We start from the raw sequence: 21,122 nt of genomic DNA, 5'->3' as shown, positions 1-21,122 counted from the left end.
TAGATTGTTCGGATTTCAATAAATAAAACATTTTTATAAATTATAATATTGTTATAAAAAAGTCGTATTTTCAACTTTTGTAATTTATAAATTTTCATTTTTAGACTTTTTATATTCGACCGTAACTCAATTATTTCATAACTTTGATTTTACGTTACTTATATCGACCAATTTCTTAATTTTTCGATTTCGATATTTCTATTGTCTCGACTGTCTGAAAGTTGTTTCTAATTGTCTGAATGTCGACTTTCTTTCTGAATTATTGAAAATAATAACAACTGTTTTTAATTTGAGTTTTTATTTGAAAAACTTTTTAAATTCCATACAAGCAATATAATCTTAATCGAATTATTATTTATTTTTATAGTAAAGTAGTATGAAAGTCTTAATAGAGATATCTGAAATTAAATTAAAAATTGATTTTAAATAAAAACAATATACATTTTTAAATTTAAGTCATTTAAGGGTTATTCATAATTTTTAAAACTTAGCCGGCATGGAGACGATTTAAAGCCGCCGACGAAAATATTATTTGTCAGACGCCGCCGCTGCCGACGTTAATATTTATCGGCGCAGGTCTTTAGCGTACGATTTTGTGTTGAGAAGAGAAAAAACAGAAAAAATTATAATTTTTTTATAATTTTCTTTTCAATTTTTTTTTGTACAAAAATTAACAATAAATACTTAGCAGATGAAAAACATTTAGAATGTCACATCAACCCACAACAACAGATTTTGACAAATTTACAACATTTAAAATAACAACAGGACAAACAGTGAAACGAACATCCAATGAAAGCCACGATGATGAAAGTAAAAAGCTGAAATTGGAAAAGAGTGGGAGTGTTTTAACAAATGTTGCAGGTGCTTCAAATCCTGCCGCACAGCAGGCCACACATATAATAACCAACAATAATGTTATTGCGGCTGCCGCAGCAGAAATGAATAGTAAAAAACTAAAATCAAGAATGAAATTAAACGAAACAAGTGCGTCGACGACAACAACAGCGCCATCCTCAGCAGCAGCGGCTGGGTATTCATTAATAGTAGAAGACGCCACAGCCACAACGACGGGCACCATGAGTGAAGAAAGCTGTGAATCCGGTGGAAAAACATTTACGACCACAACAACGGGAGGTGAAGAACTATTATTTATACGCAAACATGTTACTAATAAAAGTGATACATCATCGGGAAATTTAAATAATGAGGGCAGCGTGGAAGAGCGCATTATTCACATAGAAGGTGACCCCAGTGGTAATGCTGCCACTTCCTATATAACTGCCATGAGCACGAAGCCACCTCCCAAGCGTTTACAAATTGGAATGGCGGAGGCAAAAAAGTCACTAGGGGACAGCATTGACTTGAAGTTAATTACCACCAGCGAAGGCCAAGGCGGAAATAAGATATCCATGGTGGGCGGCGATAAAAAAACAGAACAAATACTTATCTCTGCTTCCAACACAACCATAAATCCTCAGAATACTTTTACGTACAGTCGGGTATGCTCCGTTAGCAATGTGGCCGGTCAGACGGGAGAGTCTGTTAATATAAAGAATCTACAAGGTGCGGTTAAGAATCAATCCTTAATGGTTTCGTCCAAGAAGTTAATGCCCGAGGTAACTCAAACGACTGCCAAAGTTTCCATAGGCAATACAACCATATCAGTGCCTTTATTAAAGCCTTTAAGCTCCACCCAAGTCATACAAACGGGTAGTGGTAATTCCGGCCAAACTGGTTCTGTTGACGGTACAAAAAGTGTGATACATACCATTCAAACAGGAGGCAATACAACGTCACAGACTCACCTGAGTAAAATATTAAATTTAAGAAGAGGCCAGAAAGTCTCTCAGCCGACGTATGTGTCCTTTTCGAAACTGCAAATTAAACCAGTATCGACGGCCAAAATTGTTCAAGCCAAAGTGATGAGTAAAAAGATACCACTGCAAATACAGGCTGTGCAAACAAGTAAATCTACATTGCTGCAGCAAACATCTGGAGTTGTTACGATTACCTCTACTAAACCAGATCCGCATAACTTACAACAACAGCAACAGACAATACAGGGACATATTTTACCTTCGCCCCAAAAGAAACAGCAGCTAAGTTTTGTCAAAGAAATACCCGCTGGCGCCATAATAAAAACCACGTCTACCGCCAGTATAGAAGATTCCGCTTCTTCCGCGAATGCGCCCAGCGGCTCTGCTAGTGAACAAGTTTCAACGAAACTTGCTGGTGATTCAACGATAAAAATATTGGAAAAGTCACCACAGCTGGTGAAGACAAATACAGGAGGAGACACCAGCAGCAATACGTCAATCTTAGCCACTGAATACTTGCCAGCCAGCGTAAAAGTTGTACACACATCGGGTCCGCAGCAACATATAAATGCTTCAAATATTCGCACCACATTGGCCACACAAATGGAAAATCTAGAGCAGGGTAATGCAGGTACACAACAGCCACAGCAGCAGCAGCAGCAGCAGAGAATCAACATCTGTCCGACAATCAGTATAGTCAGACAAAATTCTCCTCAATTGGTTACAACATCGGGAAATGTTTCAACTGTTTCCCTGAGCGTGGCGGATGCCGTAAGTGGACAACAGAAACTTATTTTAACCAAATCACAATTTGCCAATGTCAGTGCCGCTAATGTTGCTGCCTCCCTTGGCAATACGATGACTACAAATTTTCCTCGTAACATTTCCCTTATGTTGCCCAAAAGTTCAGCCTCTCAACAAGTGTTCACCACTTCTGGTTCCAAAAATACATTGTGCGTTACAACAGCAGCTGGAACTAATAAAATTACTAGTGGAACACGTCTTAATCTCAACATACAGCCAAATGTAGTTAACACAACAACGACAGTCTCAAGCGCTGCTAATTCTCAAAATGATACTGATACGTCTATTGGGACTGCAACAACAACGGATTCTGGCGGAGGTAACGAATCGGGAAAAGTAAATGTGCAACAGACACAAACTCAACAACAACAAACTGCCCATATAACGCAAAATCGTAAAATAATTCAAGTTTTGCCAGGTTTGTACAGCAGTAGTGATGGAAGTTATGTAAAGATTACAAAAACCAAACCGCCACAAGAAGATGAAGAAAAGAAAAAGGCGGATATGTTGGAACAGCATCAAAAGCAGCAGCTGCAACAGCAACCACAACAACAGCAGACACAGCAGATTCAACAAACACAACAACAAACTCAACATATACAATTACAAATACATCAGCAACAACAACAAACTGCACAACAACAACAGCAGCACCAAAATCATGTACCACAACAGCAGCAGCAGCAACAAATTCATATGCAAATACAACAACAGCAACAAAATCATCCACAACAAATTCACATACAACAGTTGCAAAACGCCCGTCAACAACAGTTGCAGCAACACCGACAACAGCTTTTGCATAAACAACAAATGCAACAGTTACAAAAACAACAACAGCAGCAGCAACTACAGCAACAGCTGTTATTAAACCAACAACAAACGCAACAACAGTCGCAATCTCATGATGTAAGCAACACCACATCAACCACGGAAAATCATCCTACAGAATCAATAACAACAGGTGCAGCAGCAACATCATCCAAGTTTTCACTAAACCAAGCACACTCTTCCCAATACAACCATGCAAATACAACATCGGCCACAACACCTCAAACAAACTCAAATATTGACCCAACACCACCACAACAGATTATCAGCCTGCCAAAACCCGAGGAAAGCAATAATGTTCTACTCAAACAATTGTTACAGAATTCCAATACAGCTCCCAGTAATCAAAATCAAAACAACAACAATTCACGTTCTGGTGGAAGTGCAACTTCCACGGCTTCAACTAATGTTTTACCAGCACGTAAAGTAATCAATGTTCGTGCACCGAGTTTGGGTTTGGTTAGTTCTCTGGAAGCCCAACTGGCTAGACCTGTCATACCACCAGTACCTGCTAGTGAATCTTCAACGACACCGGTATCGGTTTCACAAACTCCTCCCACCAATACATCACAATCGTTGAAACTATTAAATGACAGTATGAAAGCGTCAAACCAACAAGGTGCCTCTCCCGTACCAACACCTCCGCACTCATTAACAACAACTCCAATAAATAGCAGCATTAGTAGTAGTAACAGTAGTTCGAATACTCCTTCATTAATTATTTCTACGACAAAAACCAACTTAACTCATTCGCATTCGGACAAACACAAACTTTCTGCTCTCATATCTAAGGAAACTTCATTTGTCTCCAAACCACAGCCGACACCAACTCAGTCTTCTGTGAATAAAGATCATTCTGAACAAAATATTGAACTATTTTCTGTACAACAAACACTGCATCCAGGAGATTCTATATTGAAATCTGAACAACAGCAACAAAAAACACAAACAGATTCATTAACTTCAACCACAACCTCATCGGTGCCTGCACAAATAAGTAGCAATAGTATAACCAGTGGCCAACAGTCGTTTAAACAATTCATGCAAGCAAGTCAAACAAATCAAAGTCAAAATCAAACCACTTTAACAACAAAAATCACAAAGTATGTACAAGATGTTAAAAAGGCAGCCGCAGAACAGCAGCAGCAACAACATCAGATTTTACAGCAACATCATTTACAACAGCAACAGCAGTTGCAACAACAACAACAGCAGCAGCTTCAAAATCAGCAAATGTCTGTTAGCCGATCATTTAGTAATGCTTCGGCTATAAATAAAGAAAAGTAAGTACAAATTCTATTAGATAGATCGATATAAATCAGCATAAATTATTTAAAATCTACGTTTCACCAAAAATTCACTTTTTTTATAAAAATATAGTTCTGACCAAAATTCTTTTTTATCCAAAAATATAATAGTTTTTTAACAAAAATTCAATTTTTCAAGAATTTAAATAAAAAATATATTTTATAATGAATTATTTATTATTGTATAGAATTGGTGGCAATGTTATTCTTAATACACATGGCAGTCAACAAATCGTAAATACGCCAACGTCGTTATCATCTAGTACATCCATGAATTCAAATCTTAATGTTAGTCAAGGTCAAAGTCATCAGCAATTTGTCGGGACTATGCAGCAAAACAAATCCTTTAGTGGTCCAACTGAAGGAAGGCAAGCTGAAAGCAATAATCAAACCAAAGTGGTGGAAAATCAATCAGCAACAGCTCCATCAACAAACATACAACAGACAACACAGCAACAACAACAACAACAGCAACAACAACAGCAGCAACAACAACAGCAACAACAACAGCAGCAACAACATCATCTTCATTCACAACAAAGTCAAAATCAGATTATCATGCAGCATATGCAACAACAACAGCAGCAACAACATGATCAAACTAAGCAAATTGTTAAAATGGAAGTAGATGAAAGTTCACATTTTCAACAACAAATGCAGCAGGCTCAATTGCAACAACAACAACAGCAGCAGCAATCACAAACATTTAGAGTTGCTACATCAACAACTTTGCAAAATACTCTGACTAGTTCTGTGTCGTCAACACCAACAAACTCAGTACCTTCGACACCAACTAATGAAGGACCATCTCATCTAAATTTAAACAATAAACAACAGCAATCGCAACAAGCACAGCAACATATGACAACAACCCATCAACAAGCGCAACAGCATCAGCAACAATTAGCACATACCCAGCAACAAAACATTGCAGGTTCATCTCTATTAAATGCTGTCACAACCGGTCACACAACAGTAGCATCATCTGTTACAGCCCCCAATTCTGCATCTAAAGATGCTGAACGCAAAAAACGTAAACGTGATCAACAGAAACAACGTAGACAAATGATTGGCAATACCAAAGATACTGCCACAAATAGTACACCAGCTTTGGCCAGCACATCAAATGCGGCGAATGCTAAAAAACGTTCTCGTAAATCGCTGAAGTTGGAGGAGGACTATGATGGTTTTATCGATAATCTACTGTCACACATGCGTCAAATGCAACCTTTACAAGTGTTGGAACCTCAGCTAAATGTTAATTATGGTGTTTGCAACATTTATGGCTGGCGCAATTTTTCCAGTAATTCAAATTCAAATTCCAACTCGAATGCAACATCACCTGTTAAAGAAAGCCGGCAAAATGAACGATCCCATATGTTCGAACAAGAACTTGAAGGTGAATATGGTGCTGCCTATTTGCCCAACCAAGTGCCTTTTTATGACTCTATGAATTTCATGGAACTAAAGACAAAAGATGAAACAAATTCGTCTACCATACAAAACAATTATTACGATCAAGAGTTTACGTCGTTCACGTATAAAACAGAACCAGAAAAATTGTCCAGTTGGGTAAAAGTATACAGAGAAAGAGCTGTGGATGCGCCCGAAGTCGTTAGCAATAAGTTACTAATGCCGGTGGACCCAGTGAAAGCGGTGCGCTTGAATATGTTGCAACAGGAAACATTTCCTGGTCTTATCTTAATGAGTAGTACTCAACAGAAGTTGGGACGTATGTCGCCTGTGATACCGTTTGTTAATTCGATGGCTTTAATAACGAAACGCAAGAAAACACCACTTAAACCTTTAGAAAATGATGCTGCTGCAAATGGTTTATATATAAAAGATCATCCAGATGATTTATTAGATAATAAAGTGGGGTAAGTGTATACTTTGGATTTTTTTTGGAGGTTTCAATTGTTAATCTGGTTTTATAAATATATTTCCTTTTTAGCATTAAAAACAGTCTTAACAATCAGAATGTTATATTATCATTGCCGACCTCCTCGGCTGAACGTTTGTTGGATGTTTTGAAAAATCTAGCCAATCTTTTACAATTATCCTCCCCAATTCCTTATAAAGTTGTGGACAACAATGGGGATGTTGATGCTGAGTGTGAGTCTAAACAGAATAATGTTTCTCTAGCACCTATCGATAGGGAGAAGGCCTTAAAACATCTTTCTATACAAAATCTATTAAATGGAAAATATAAAATGTGTCGTCATTGCGGCAAGGCAATTAAAGGTCGTTGCATAAAAAATACCGATGATTTAACAAAGACACGTTTCCATTCTGCCTTAATGCAGCCCACAAAACCTAGATATTTCTGTAATAAAGAATGTTATGTACAGTTCCGTTGGTCGATTGAAAAGAAAACATCTTCATCGGATCTAAAATCAGTATTAGACGTTAAAAATGTTGATTCAGCATTCGATGCAGCTGTAGAAGCAGCAAAACAAAGTGATTTGGATAGACTAGTCGACGATAAGGATAGTTTGAAAGATTTACTGGGTACAATAGAACAAACAGATAAATCTACATCAGTAACATCTTCAACAACTACAGCAAACACTAGCAGTACAACAGCAGTGGCAACAACAACGTCAACGGCAGCTTTAGCAGTAATTAAGGAAGATAAATCTGAGGATATAGAACCCAAACCGAAGAAAACTCCCTTTCGTTACTTCAATTCAAAATGTTTTCAAGCTACAACACCTGTCAAGCGTATGTCCGAAAAAGAAATACGCGATTTATTATTTAAAATGGATATAACAATGTCGGTTACAACACCACAATGCAATCTCGCTGAGCCCGGCACCCATCATCCAATCGAGGATCGACGTCAATGTGTTTTATGTAGCCAACTGGGAGATGGTGTAGTAGATGGTCCTTCGCGTCTCTTAAATTTCGATGTCGACAAATGGGTGCATTTAAATTGTGCCTTATGGTCGACGGAGGTGTACGAAACCCAAAGCGGTGGTCTGGTTAACTTTCATTTGGCCCTACAAAATGGTCTTAATCAAACATGCAATACTTGCCAACAATTGGGTGCCACAGTTAAATGTTATAAGACACGTTGTGGAGCTGTATTTCATTTGCCCTGCGCCATTCGAGATCAATGTGTATTCTATCAAAATAAAACCATACACTGTCAGGCTCATGCTTCGCGTAACGATAAAGATAAGGAGCTAATAACATTGTCAGTGCCACGTCGAGTGTTTGTGGAAAGAGATGAAAATCGTCAAGTAGCCGCTATAATGCATCATTCGGAAATGATGAATTTAATGCGTGTTGGCAGTTTAATATTTTTAAATGTGGGACAATTGTTGCCGCATCAGTTGGAAGCATTTCATACACCAAATTATATATATCCAATTGGCTATAAAATTGTAAGTGTTTTTAAGAGCTTTCTAAAGGGGTTTATAGATTTAATATAACTTGTTGATAATTGTTACAGATACGTTTCTATTGGTCCATGCATCGTCCCAATAAACGTTGTCGTTACATTTGTTCGATTGCTGAGGCCGGTGGTCGTCCCGAATTTCGCATTATCGTACAGGAACCCACAAAAACTGATGTAGAATTACGTGACATTACACCGAAAGCGGTGTGGCAACGTGTTTTACAGCCAGTGGCTGAAATGCGTAAAACTCACAACTTGGTGAAATTGTATCCTGAGTTTATAAGCGGTGAAGATTTATTCGGTCTAACAGAACCCTCTATTGTACGAATTATTGAAAGTTTACCGGGTGTAGAGACCTTAACAAATTATCGCTTTAAATATGGCCGCAATCCTTTATTAGATTTACCTTTAGCCTTAAATCCCTCTGGGGCAGCTCGTACAGAACCAAAGCTTCGACAACTGATGGGTTGGAAGAAACATCATCCGCAAAGAACCTGCAGCAATGTCAATTCACTGGGTCACCAAGGCAATTTGAATACGGTGGCAGCGGCCGGTGAAGTATCATGCCCCTATAGTAAACAGTTTGTGCATTCGAAGAGTTCACAGTATAAGAAAATGAAACAAGAATGGCGTAATAATGTTTATTTGGCTCGGTAAGTTTTGCTAAACATGATGTTGATTTATAATTAGAATAGAAACAATGTCACTGCCAACTGACAAAGGGTAATAATAAGATTGATTTTAATATAAAAAGAAATGGTTTAAAAAACTTGTGAAGACCCTAAGTAGATTATGTTTACAAGTGTAGTTAACTATTCACAAAATATGCTAATGTAGGGTTGTGTAGCGAACTCCGAAAATCAAAAAGTTTGAATAAAATTTTAATACTTTTTCTAAGATTTTAAATTTATGTTTTTATTAAAATATATATTTTTTTGTTTTTCATTTTAGATCGAAAATTCAAGGTTTGGGTTTATATGCTGCACGTGATATGGAACGTCATACCATGATTATTGAATATATTGGTGAAGTAATACGTTCTGAAGTTTCTGAAATACGTGAAAAACAATATGAAGCAAGGGTAAGTTATTGTGTGCAATGGAAATATGTAATTTAAAATTTGTGAAAACTTCAAAATTAATTTTAAAAATTAGTTTTTTTTTGAAATTTTTAAAAATTTTTGTAAATATTCGAATTTTCCGAAAATTTTGACAAATCTTAAAAAGTTTATTTGCAAAATCAATTATTTTACGAATTCTGTTGAAATACTTAAAGATCCAAAAAAAATTCTTCAATTTTGAATTTCCAAATTTTTAAATTCGATATTGAAAAATTTGAGAAATATGTCCCAAATAAAACTAATATTATGTTTTTATAAATCTTTATGATTTAAAGATTATTTAAAAAAACTTTAAACTTTTTTTTCGAACATTAAATCGAATTTTCGAATATTAAAGTTTTAGAAATTATTTTCAAAATTTTGTTGTATGAAATTGAAAAAAAACAAAAGAAATTAATTTAAAATAAAGATTAAAATTGTATGAAATCTCATGATTTAAAGATTAAATATTTTTCGAAAATTTTTGAAATTTTTTAAAAAGTATTTATATTCAAAATTGAAAAATTACAAAAAATAATACTAAAATTGAAATTTTATCATTCCGCATGATTTAAACATCATTTAAAGAGTTTTAAACATTTTTCGAACATGCATAAGTTTGAATTTTTAAACAAACATAAGTTTGAATTTTTGAGCATACAAAAGTTCGAATTTTTGAACAGTTCCAAATTTCCAACATTCTTAAAAAGCTTTTGTATTGAAAATAAAATTCAAATACTATAAAATTCATGAAAATTTTTGAAAATATTTTCAAAATTTTTAAGTTTGAAATTGAAAAATTTAAGAAATTGACCTCAAATAAATCTAAAACCTAAAAGTTATATATTCGGATAATTAAAAAACAAATTTCAAAATTTTCAAACGTACAGCTTCCAGAATCAAAATATTTTCAAATTTATGAACAATTTAGAAATTTAAAAAAAAAAAATTTGGAAAGTTCAAAACTGGAAATTTTAAGAAATTGAACTTAAATAAAACTGGAATTTAAATGTTATGAATCGTCATGATTCGAATTTTCGAAAAGAGTTTCAAAAGTTTTTCGAACATAAGTTCGAATTTTCGAAAATTTTCGAACATGGTCTAAAAGCTTTTATATTGAAAATAAAATCCAAATACCAATAAAATTCATGAAATTATTTACAAAATTTTTAAGTTTGAAATTGAAAATTTTAAGAAATTGACCTCAAATAAATCTAAAAATTATAAATCCGGTTAATTAAAACACAAATTTAAAATTTTTTTAAACGTACAGCTTCTAGAATCAAAATATTTTCAAATTTATAAACATTTTAGAAATTATATGAAAAATTTTGAAAATTCGAAACTAGAAATTTTTAGGAATTAAACTAAAATAAAATTAAATTTTTAATTTTATGAATTGTCAAAATTTAGAAATTATTTTCGAATTTTCGAAAATAAGTTTGAATTTTCGAAAATAAGTTCGAATTTTGGAACATTCTTAAAAAACTTTAATATTGAAGATTTTAGAAATTATTTTCAAGATTTTGAATTTCGAAATTCAATTTTCGAACATAAGTTTTAAAAATAATTTCAAATTTTCGAAAATAAGTTCGAATTTTGGAAAAAAAATAAAATTTTTGAAAATAAGTTCGAATTTTCGAAAATAAGTTCGAATTTTCGAACATTCTTAAAAAACTTTTGTATTGAAGATAAAATCAATTTATTTATTTATTTATTTATTCAAACAAAGTAATATAAAAAAATTTATGAAAATTTTAGATTTTTTTTCAAAATTTTAAAGTTCGAAATTAAAAAATATGTATAAAAAATTAGCATCAAATAAAAAAGTAAACTTTAAATTTGTTTTAATTCTTTTCTGTTAGAATCGTGGCATATACATGTTTCGTTTGGATGAAGATCGTGTGGTTGATGCAACATTATCTGGTGGTCTGGCACGTTACATAAATCACTCGTGCAATCCAAATTGTGTTACGGAAATTGTTGAAGTTGATCGTGATTTACGAATTATAATATTCGCTAAACGTAGAATAAATCGTGGTGAAGAGGTAAATATAAATATAAACATTTATATCAAAGAAAACACAACTGATGTATTTTTTGTTTCTTTTCACTGTTATAGCTTTCTTATGATTATAAATTTGATTTGGAAGACGAAGGTAGTAAAATACCCTGTATGTGTGGTGCCCCCAATTGTCGAAAATGGATGAATTAAGAAAAATAATTTTAATTGACTCATCAATTTCGTAACAAACGTTTTTTTTAGTTAATATTTTGTTTTTTTTTTCTAATGTTAAGTATAAAAGTATATAAAATATATATATAAATATATTAGTTTTAAAGTAAAACACAATCACGTTAGTGTATTAAATAATAATAACAATAACAACAATTAAAAACAAAAAACTTACTTCTACAATAAATATATTTTATTTAGTTAAAATGCACTACATTATTTATTAGTTATAACATTAATTATAATTTAATCTATTAGATATTTCAAATATATATATATTTTCTTTTATGTACAAACAAGTTGTACATATATATACATTTTATTATTATAAGTAAATAAACATAAACATAAACAAAAAACAAAAACTAGTTTAAATAAAAGCCAGTGAATTTGGTTGAAAATATTTTCAATTTATTTCTATATATATATTTTTTTGTCTTTTTACACACTTACACACACCTAATAATTATTATTATACATTTAAACAACATAACATATACATACATATAATAATATAAATAAATATAATTAATTATTTAATATTATAATAACTATTATTATTTACTTTTTCTATCATCCATCATGTTCATGTTTATTAATTATTACTTTATATATTATTATTATAAATATTTAGCAAAAAAAAAAAAAAACAACAACAACACTTTCTTTATTATTATTATAAATTTTGTTCTATATTTTTTTATATAATTTTCATTTTTATTATTATTACATAAATAGTGTTAATATTTAATTACACTAAATGATGTAGTGCATTCAAATTTGTTATAGATGATGATATATGATTATGATTTATTTAATAATGTACACATTATGTAAACAAACAAACAAACAAAAAAATCGTCTATATAATATTATTATTATTGTTAACAGATTTTTCTCAATTATGTATGTTAAGTAATGCAAACAACAAAACAAAAAAACAAGAAAAAAAACATTTAAAAAAATTATATTCAAATATATTGTGTATGTATAATGAGCATATTTTATTATATTTGATAAAGAAAATAAAATATTAAAAAAAAACTTTTCGTGTTTTATTTTTTAATTATTTTATTTAAATATTTTTTCAATTTAATTTTTATAAATTACAATCTTAATTTTTTTCCAATATAACTTTCCAATAAAAGAACATATCTGAAAAAGTTTTTTCCTTCGTGATTAGTCTAGTCTATAGTCTAGTCTATAGTCTAGTCTATAGTCTAGTCTATAGTCTAGTCTATAGTCTAGTCTATAGTCTAGTCTATAGTCTAGTCTATAGTCTAGTCTATAGTCTAGTCTATAGTCTAGTCTATAGTCTAGTCTATAGTCTAGTCTATAGTCTAGTCTATAGTCTAGTCTATAGTCTAGTCTATAGTCTAGTCTATAGTCTAATCTATAGTCTAGTCTATAGTTTAGTCTATAGTCTAGTCTAGTCTATAGTTTAGTCTATAGTCTAGTCTATAGTTTAGTCTACAGTCTAGTCTATAGTCTAGTCTATAGTTTAGTCTACAGTCTAGTCTATAGTCTAGTCTATAGTTTAGTCTACAGTCTAGTCTATAGTCTAGTCTATAGTCTAGTCTATAGTCTACTCTATAGTCTAGTCTATAGTCTACTCTATAGTCTAGTCTATAGTCTACTCTATAGTCTAGTCTATAGTCTACTCTATAGTCTACTCTATAGTCTACTCTATAGTCTAGTCTATAGTCTAGTCTATAATCTAGTCTATAGTTTACTCTATAGTCTACTCTATAGTCTAGTCTATAGTCTACTCTATAGTCTATTCTATAGTCTACTCTATAGCCTGGTCTATAGCCTGGTCTATAGTCTAGTCTATAGTCTACTCTATAGTCTAGCCTATAGTCTAGTCTACAGTCCAGTCTATAGTCTAATCTATAGTCTAGTCTACAGTCTAGTCTATACTCCAGTTTATAGTCTAGTCTACAGGCTTGTCTATAATCTAGTCTATAGCCTTTTATATAATCTAGTCTGTAGTCTAGTCTATAGTCTAGTCTATAGTCTAGTATATAGTCTAGCATATAGTCTATAGTCTAGTCTATAGTCTAGATTTAGTACAGTTTGGACTACAGTGTAGTCGTTAGAATAGTCTGGACTATAGCATACACTATTATATATATTCTATTATCTACCGACATACTTCTTCCACCAACTGTACATTATAAATATATGTGACTGTGTGTGACTATTAGTATTAGTGTAAAATAAAAGTAATATTTTTAAGATAATCATATAAGTGAAGATGAAAAAATGAAGGTCATTTGTTTTGTCGCAAATAATTCATATGGCTGCAGTCAATTACTGTGACAAGTTACGAATGTACAATGGACATTAGGGAGGTAATCAAAATAATTTAAATTAAAATTTAAAACTATTTTATGAATTTAATATATTTTTAATATATTATTTAACAAATTTTTTAAATTAAATTTTAAGTTTTTTAACACACATTGGCGTGCGTTTCAGTATTTTCATATATAGTATAAATGTTATGACCCTAATGTAAAAAAAAGATACACATGTATCTATAAGATTCATTTTATTTAAGTTAATAAACGTATGGTTGTCTGGGCCAAGTGAACAAACTAATCATTAGACAGATGTTAGTGATAGATGACATTACAAATGCCAATGATGGATACATTAAAGTACATACATACAAATACATATATTTCTAACTATTTTTAATACTACAACAACATTAATTTACTATATATTACTATTTTTATCATTATTTTTATTATTATTAATTGAATTTAACTATATGAATATTTGTTGGTGGGTTTGCGGTTGCTATGATGGTGATGACTTGAAAACGAATCGAACGGAAACACAACATGATTGATAGAATTTCATTTTTTCTGTTTGCTACTTTTATAGGCCGGTTCTAGTTTCAAATTTTCCAAAAACACCGGTTGCATATCAGCAAACCAGGAGATTTCTTCACGTACTCTAACCGGACCATCTTTGCAGGTTAGCCAATAGGTGTTCATCAGTCCTTTGCCCTAAAAAATGAAAAAAAATGTCAGGAAATATGTAAAAATATTTGCATAAATTTACGTGATCATTTTACCTTAACATCTATAAGACCACGATGTTCAGTTTTAAAACCACCCACTTTCATAAGAGCCTGATGCATTTCCTCAGTTATGTGTATTTTATGCGCCTCTCCCGTCGATTCCATACGTGATGCTGTATTGACCGTATCACCAAATAGACAATAACGTGGCATTTTTGTTCCAACAATACCTGCCACCACTGGTCCCGTATGTACGCCACAACGTATTTGTAATGTTTCTATGGAACGTGGTATTTTAAAAAAGGACGAAGCGTCTAGCAAATCAAGTGCCATTGTTGCGATTTCACTAAAATGTTTGTTGCCTAAATGTAATAATTAGAAAAAAGTGAAAAAAAGAAAAAAAAAATAAAATATTCCACTCTAAAAGTTGGTGTTGTACAAAATGAGGGAAATGTCATTGGATGTTTAATTTAAATATGCAGTATGTGTGTAGAAAGGATAGTATTGCAATTTTCTATGAAAATTTTTTATGATTTAAATACAATTTTATTAAAAAATTGTATCCAATTGCTTTAAATAATACCGTTAAAAATAACTATCAAATGACTTTTTAGCTTACCATTTTTAACCGGCAATCCAGACGCAACCATATAAGAATCACCAATAGTTTCCACTTTGTAAACATCATAACATTCAATGCGTTCATCGAATACACGATAAATCGAATTTAAAAATGTAACCACCTTTTTTTTACCAATATCATCATCATCATCATCCGTTAACATTCATGCAAGCAATCATCGAACGATGCATCATCATCGTCATCATCACATATTAAGGTGGAGCGAAAGGATATGGTACGCGAAGACATGTATCAGCAGCATGTTCAAAGAAACAAAGCACGCACACAAACATAGAAAAATAATTTGTTTTTATTATACTATATTTTTTTTTATTTTGCTGTTGTTTTTTTTTTGTTTACATTAATTTCCGTTTTGTGTTATTTACGTAGTACGTATGTATGTATGTATATGTTGTGTGTGTTTTGTGGAGTATGTAATTTAAGGTGAGAAATTCTTTTAAAGAGAGTAAGAGAAAGTCTAGTAAATATTTCAAGTGTAGTTGCTTGTGTGTTTTTGTTTATTTATGTTTACAAATAAGATAATGGTGATGATGATGATGACGATGACCTACATAAACAACAGCACAATAATACAAACCTCTAAAGGGGTACAACGGGCCGCTATTTCAGTGAAACCAACAATATCACTAAAATATATTGTAGCCGATTCGTATAGTTCTGCTGGCACCTAAAAAGACAAATACAAAATGCGTTAAGTAAATACAGTTTAATTGTAATTTAATAACCTACAAATGTTTATTCTTTATTTCCGGTTGTTATCATTCACTCACTCACTCACTCACCTGTTGCGTGTGTTTCAACTGCATGGCCACACTGGGTGGCAACATTTGAAAGAGTAAAGAATCACTTTTACGTTTTTCCCTTTTCAATTCTTTAGCCTTTTGGGCCAAATTTAAAGCATACATCTAATAATTATTTAAAATATTATTAAATATAATTTATTTATACTTAATTAGTTTTATAAATGTCACCTGTATGGTGGCTGCAGCATTTTTCACTAATATAATTATAATAGGCGATACACACAAAACCACCACTAGAATACCTATACCCACAGCTTCCTTTTTGGCAGCATCTCTTAACTGTTCATCGACATATTCCCTTGAGAATGTTAAAAAAAAAAATAAAAAAAAAGATTAATTTTACTTTCGTCTTCTGCGAAACAAAGAGTATTCGTTGTGGCAATTACTTACTTTATTTTACGTCTTAAATCCTTTTGTAAAATTCTTAAATCGTCAGTGTAATTGTGCATGGAATCATAATACTCAATGGCACTTCGTTCATCGGATACATTCGGTTTATTCTTTAGAACTATGGAACTCCTAGAGGTTTTTTGTTTTTGTACAAGACATTAATTACAATTTAGTGTTTAATGTAAAAGTGTTAATGTTAATTGACATAATGATGTAAAATAATTAATTTGTGAAGTGTATAGTGAAAATAAGCCAATGGAATAGTCCATAGACTAGTCTAGAGAATTGTTTATAGGCTATCAAAGGACTAAGTCTAGAGACCATAGTGACATGTGTACATATAGTCTAATTCTAGTAGTCCAGAGCCCATTATTTAGTTAAGAGATAAGTCCATAGACAAGTCCAGATATTAGTAAATAGACTATGCAAGCGATTAGTAGTCAAAAGACTTGTTCATAGATTAGACCAGATATAAGTCAATGGACTAGTGTATTGATTAGTAGTGAAAAGAGTCGTCCATTAACTAATCAATAGACCAGAGATTAGTCAATAGATTGGTTCAGTCATTAGATTAGTCTAAAAACTAGTAAATGGACTGTTTCATAGAGAAATCTAGAGACTAGTACAGAGACAGGTGGCCTCCGGTAGGTTAGTGGTTAGTGTTCTAGTCTGGTAGACCGGAAGTGGTGGGTTCGATTCCCAACTGTGGCACTGGTTAAGGAGCGCACAAAAGACCCGATAGAGGCCTAGGTGTGTTTCTTCAGATTTGATGTGTATACATCCTCCTTTCAAACAAACTAACTAACTAACTATCTAACTAACTAACTAACTAACTAACTAACTAACTAACTAACTAACTAACTATCTAACTAACTAACTAACTAACTAACTAACTAACTAACTAACTAACTAGTACAGAGACTAGTCAATAGACTATTCCAGAGATTAGATCATCAACTAGTAAAATAAATGGACTATGAATAATTTTAGAGACTAGACTATAAACAAATTATTCCAGAGACTAGTAATTAGACTTTTCAAGAGTCAATAGACTAGTTCAGAGACTGGATCATAGATTAGTCAATAGTCCATCCCAGAGACTACACTGTAAACTAATCCAGAGAATTAACTCTGAACTAGTTCAGAAATTAGCCTATAAATAAGCCAAGAGGCTAGACTAGAGCTGAGATAAGTAGTCAATAGACTAGTCAATACACTAGTTCAAAGGCTAATCAATAGAATATACCAGAGAATATTCCATAGATTAGGTCATAGATTAGTCAATATAAACAATACAAGAGCCGAGACTAGACAATACACTAGTTCACAAGCTAATAAATAGACTAGATCAAAGAATAGAGGCTAGACTACAAACTAGTCCACACCAACACAAATACTAGTCAATAAACTAGACAAACAAGTCAATAGGCTAGATCACAAAGTTTTCAATAAACTAGTCAGTAAAGTGATCTACAGTTTAGTTAATAGACTTTCATAGAGATGTCCTCATCACCTAGTCCATCGCAGTTCATACATACATATACTTTTACCGCCACACTCTACTTACATTCTTTTCATTTTCTTATATTTTGCAGTCTTAGTAATATTTTTATACATCGAGGTAAGTCTTGGCACATAATTTAATGTTGAATTTATAAGTTCTCTCGCCAAAAACTCATAACGTATAAAGGAAACAAAACCATCAGAACTTAAATAGCCACGACCATAATACTTAATGCCAAAAGAAGAGGCAATATTTTGGCATTCAATACTCTTCAAAAGATTTTTAAAACCCACCAAATATCTAAAACAAAAAAAAAAATCAAACAAACAAAACATATAAATTTATACTAAATTCTATCAAAAACATACAAACCTCCAAACCCCACTATTATCAGCCTCTTTAATTTGTTCCGACAAATGCTGCAGTAAAGCCTTATTAACCGATGTATACCAATTCATGACATCAGTTATTGAATTATCCTCCGGTTCGGTACGTATTCTATCCCTAAAGGGAATAGGACATTATAATAAAAATAACTTTAAAAATTTACATATTAATTAATGTTTGTTAGATGTTTGGATGATTTGTATTTGAAATGTTCTAAAATCTAGATGTTAATGACTTGTAAAATCATTGTTAATAGAACAACAACAACATAAAAATACTGTATGTATATAAATCAAAGGGATTTACCTAAACTCATTTAAACGACTTTGAAATTCAGTACGATTTAATAATACCTCGTAATCATCGTCATCTGGTGATGTGGGTACACTAACCTCACTCCAGGTGGTCATGTTGTTTAATGCCTGATCAGTAACAGCAAAACGTTGTGTCAAGTTTGAACTAAAAGAAACAAAAAATCAAAATAAACAATAGACGTATGTGTAATAAAATATCATGAATATTAAGTATACGCACACGTATACTTATGTATGTGTGGAAAATTATAAGAAAATTTAATTATAAACTCATGACAGTTTGTAAAAAATCTAAAAAAATGAATTTACTTTAAAATTTTGCAAGTAATTTGTTTACATATCAAAGCATCCAAGATTTGAGTTATATTATCCTAATATTTTAAAGTGTATATACACTAAATAAAATATTTTCTAGAATATAAGGCCAATTACTTTATGAAAAATATTTGGTGATAAAAAAATATACATATAGATAGAGAGGATGAAAGACAGATAGATAGATAGATAGATAGATAGATAGATAGATAGATAGATAGATAGATAGATAGATAGATAGATAGATAGTTAGATAGATAGATAGATAGATAGATAGATAGATAGATAGATAGATAGATAGATAGATAGATAGATATATAGATAGATAAATAAATAAATAAATAAATAAATAAATAAATAAATAAATAAATAAATAAATAAATAAATAAATAAATATATAAATAAATAAATATATAAATAAATAAATATATAAATAAATAAATAAATAAATAAATAAATAAATAAATAAATAAATAAATAAATAAATAGATTGATTCATTGTTATAACTAATGATTTTAAACTTACCGTTCTTTGCTGCCATTTGTGAAAATATAAAATGCTACCTCAGAACGTTCCAATTGTAAACGTGTTACAACTTTACCTAAATCTGCCACCATTGCCACCTACAAAAACAAACAAAACAATATTAAGTATTCACTTTCAATCTCACATTAACATAACTCAATAATAGACATTTAATGTGGATTTTTTTTAATTTTATCAATAATGTTTACATTTATTTATGTATTGTTATTTAATGGCATTGTCCTGTAGAAATCTTAATAATTAATTGATATAAAAGCTTACAAGAATTTAATATGAATATTTTTATTATAATTCTTGTTACCACAATCGCATAAACACATTAACAATCAATAACAGCCGCAACATGAAAGATGAAAAATATACACGTGACTAATAATAAATTTAACGACCTCCTTACACTTAGGAAAGATTTTACAATTAGACACTTGTCAGTACACAGCTAAAAAATAAGATTTTGTATGGATCATATGTAGGGATTCATATAAAAAACTTATATTTTAATATATGTTCATATTCGTAAATTAGCGGAATCGGGCATAATCCCCATATATTTCCTTACATATCAATATATGAATAATTGTTTTGTATATCATTGCATATATGTTTGTTACCCTATTTTATTTCGCATTTTTATATGAAATTATTTCCATCACGTTGTAACACATTGAATTAAGAAATGAATATAAACCAACATAAATACAAATACATTACAAATTACATTTATAAACAGAAAGTGTCAGTTACAGTTCTCTATCCATTTTATAGAATCGATAATGTTATTGACCTTTATAGCCCTAGAATGAAACTTTATATGATAGAAGATTTTCGAAAATATTTTCTACAAGTCATCACTATAATGAATATTTAAATAAAATAAAAATACAAATCCTTTAACACTTTAAAATTTATTTGTTATACTTTTATGTTGTTGGCAGTAGAGTAGCAAAGCCTTTAAAAGAATTGTGTTTATCTAACCTGTGACTTTTCCATAATATGTTACTATTTTTTCTTTTTTTTTTTTTTGTTTGCGTCCAGTACTTGATACATTGTATATTGCCTGCTGCGTTTTATTGGACAAACGTGTTTAAATTGTTTAGTTTCTTTTTTTAACACCTTTTGTACTTCTAGTTCTCATGAAATGGGTGGTTGGTTTTTATATAATGTGTGTAAATATTTATAGATACTATAAGAAGTTGTTCCTTTTTTATATTTTGTTCGTTTAGTTAATATTTACTTAGAAGGGGAAAAATACAAAATGAACAATTACTATTTAGAGAACCTCCATATACATAGACAATATTGTCTTTTAAGTCTTAAAGAAATTGTTAAAGAAGAAGAACAACTATTACATTGAACTTTCCATTGACACCTAAGGCGTATGATTAATATGATTGAATAGCTGTGGTAAATTTTAATTACCAACTAACTATATAGTATAGAAGCAACAGGTAAGTGTTATTGTTATACATACATAGTTGTTCATATATCAGTTCATTTTTCTTTTAGTTTTTATTGTTGTTATTATCTCTGGTCAGTTTAAAGTTATAACAACAGTTTAAAATCAAGATATGTATACCGACTAACTAACTAACTAAGTAACTAACTAACTAACTAACTAACTAACTAACTAACTAACTAACTAACTAACTAACTAACTAACTAACTAACTAACTAACTAACTAACT

At 31.1% G+C, this 21,122-nt stretch overlaps 2 protein-coding genes across 2 annotated transcripts in view; one reads left to right on the top strand and one right to left on the bottom strand.

Moving 5' to 3' along the window:
• Nucleotides 1-565: 565 nt before the first annotated feature.
• On the top strand, nt 566-11,646 carry LOC111677844 (histone-lysine N-methyltransferase trr). Its single transcript, XM_046953942.1, has 7 exons — nt 566-4,738; nt 4,951-6,642; nt 6,717-8,151; nt 8,220-8,818; nt 9,117-9,246; nt 11,130-11,312; nt 11,387-11,646. Exons 1-7 carry the CDS (start codon nt 708-710, stop codon nt 11,477-11,479), a joined length of 8,163 nt encoding a protein of 2,720 aa, XP_046809898.1. The 5' UTR covers nt 566-707; the 3' UTR covers nt 11,480-11,646.
• A 2,381-nt stretch (nt 11,647-14,027) lies between these two features.
• Nucleotides 14,028-21,122, bottom strand: part of LOC111677845 — a 17,507-nt gene continuing 10,412 nt past the window's right edge. Inside the window, exons 4-14 of the mRNA XM_023439044.2 lie at nt 19,417-19,514; nt 18,568-18,720; nt 18,247-18,378; nt 17,938-18,174; nt 16,371-16,499; nt 16,149-16,278; nt 15,960-16,082; nt 15,755-15,844; nt 15,154-15,277; nt 14,589-14,896; nt 14,028-14,520 (exon numbers count right to left, since the gene is read on the bottom strand). Coding sequence (XP_023294812.2) covers nt 14,368-14,520; nt 14,589-14,896; nt 15,154-15,277; nt 15,755-15,844; nt 15,960-16,082; nt 16,149-16,278; nt 16,371-16,499; nt 17,938-18,174; nt 18,247-18,378; nt 18,568-18,720; nt 19,417-19,514 — 1,677 coding nt within the window. The 3' untranslated portion in view covers nt 14,028-14,367. The remainder of the gene's footprint in view (nt 14,521-14,588; nt 14,897-15,153; nt 15,278-15,754; nt 15,845-15,959; nt 16,083-16,148; nt 16,279-16,370; nt 16,500-17,937; nt 18,175-18,246; nt 18,379-18,567; nt 18,721-19,416; nt 19,515-21,122) is intronic.

This window comes from Lucilia cuprina, chromosome 6 (genome assembly GCF_022045245.1).
Source record: "Lucilia cuprina isolate Lc7/37 chromosome 6, ASM2204524v1, whole genome shotgun sequence".
NCBI classification, from domain to species: Eukaryota; Metazoa; Arthropoda; class Insecta; order Diptera; family Calliphoridae; genus Lucilia; species Lucilia cuprina.
The sequence above is the reverse complement of the archived record's forward strand: the minus strand, read 5'-3'. Positions and strand labels throughout refer to the sequence as shown.

Bases quoted from the DNA above. Each gene is read 5' to 3' on its own strand.
- LOC111677844 (XM_046953942.1), top strand. From the start codon at position 708: ATGTCACATCAACCCACAACAACAGATTTTGACAAATTTACAACATTT. The intron at 4,739-4,950 runs GTAAGTACAAAT...ATTATTGTATAG, and splicing joins TCGGCTATAAATAAAGAAAA to AATTGGTGGCAATGTTATTC. The intron at 8,819-9,116 runs GTAAGTTTTGCT...TTTTCATTTTAG, and splicing joins AATAATGTTTATTTGGCTCG to ATCGAAAATTCAAGGTTTGG.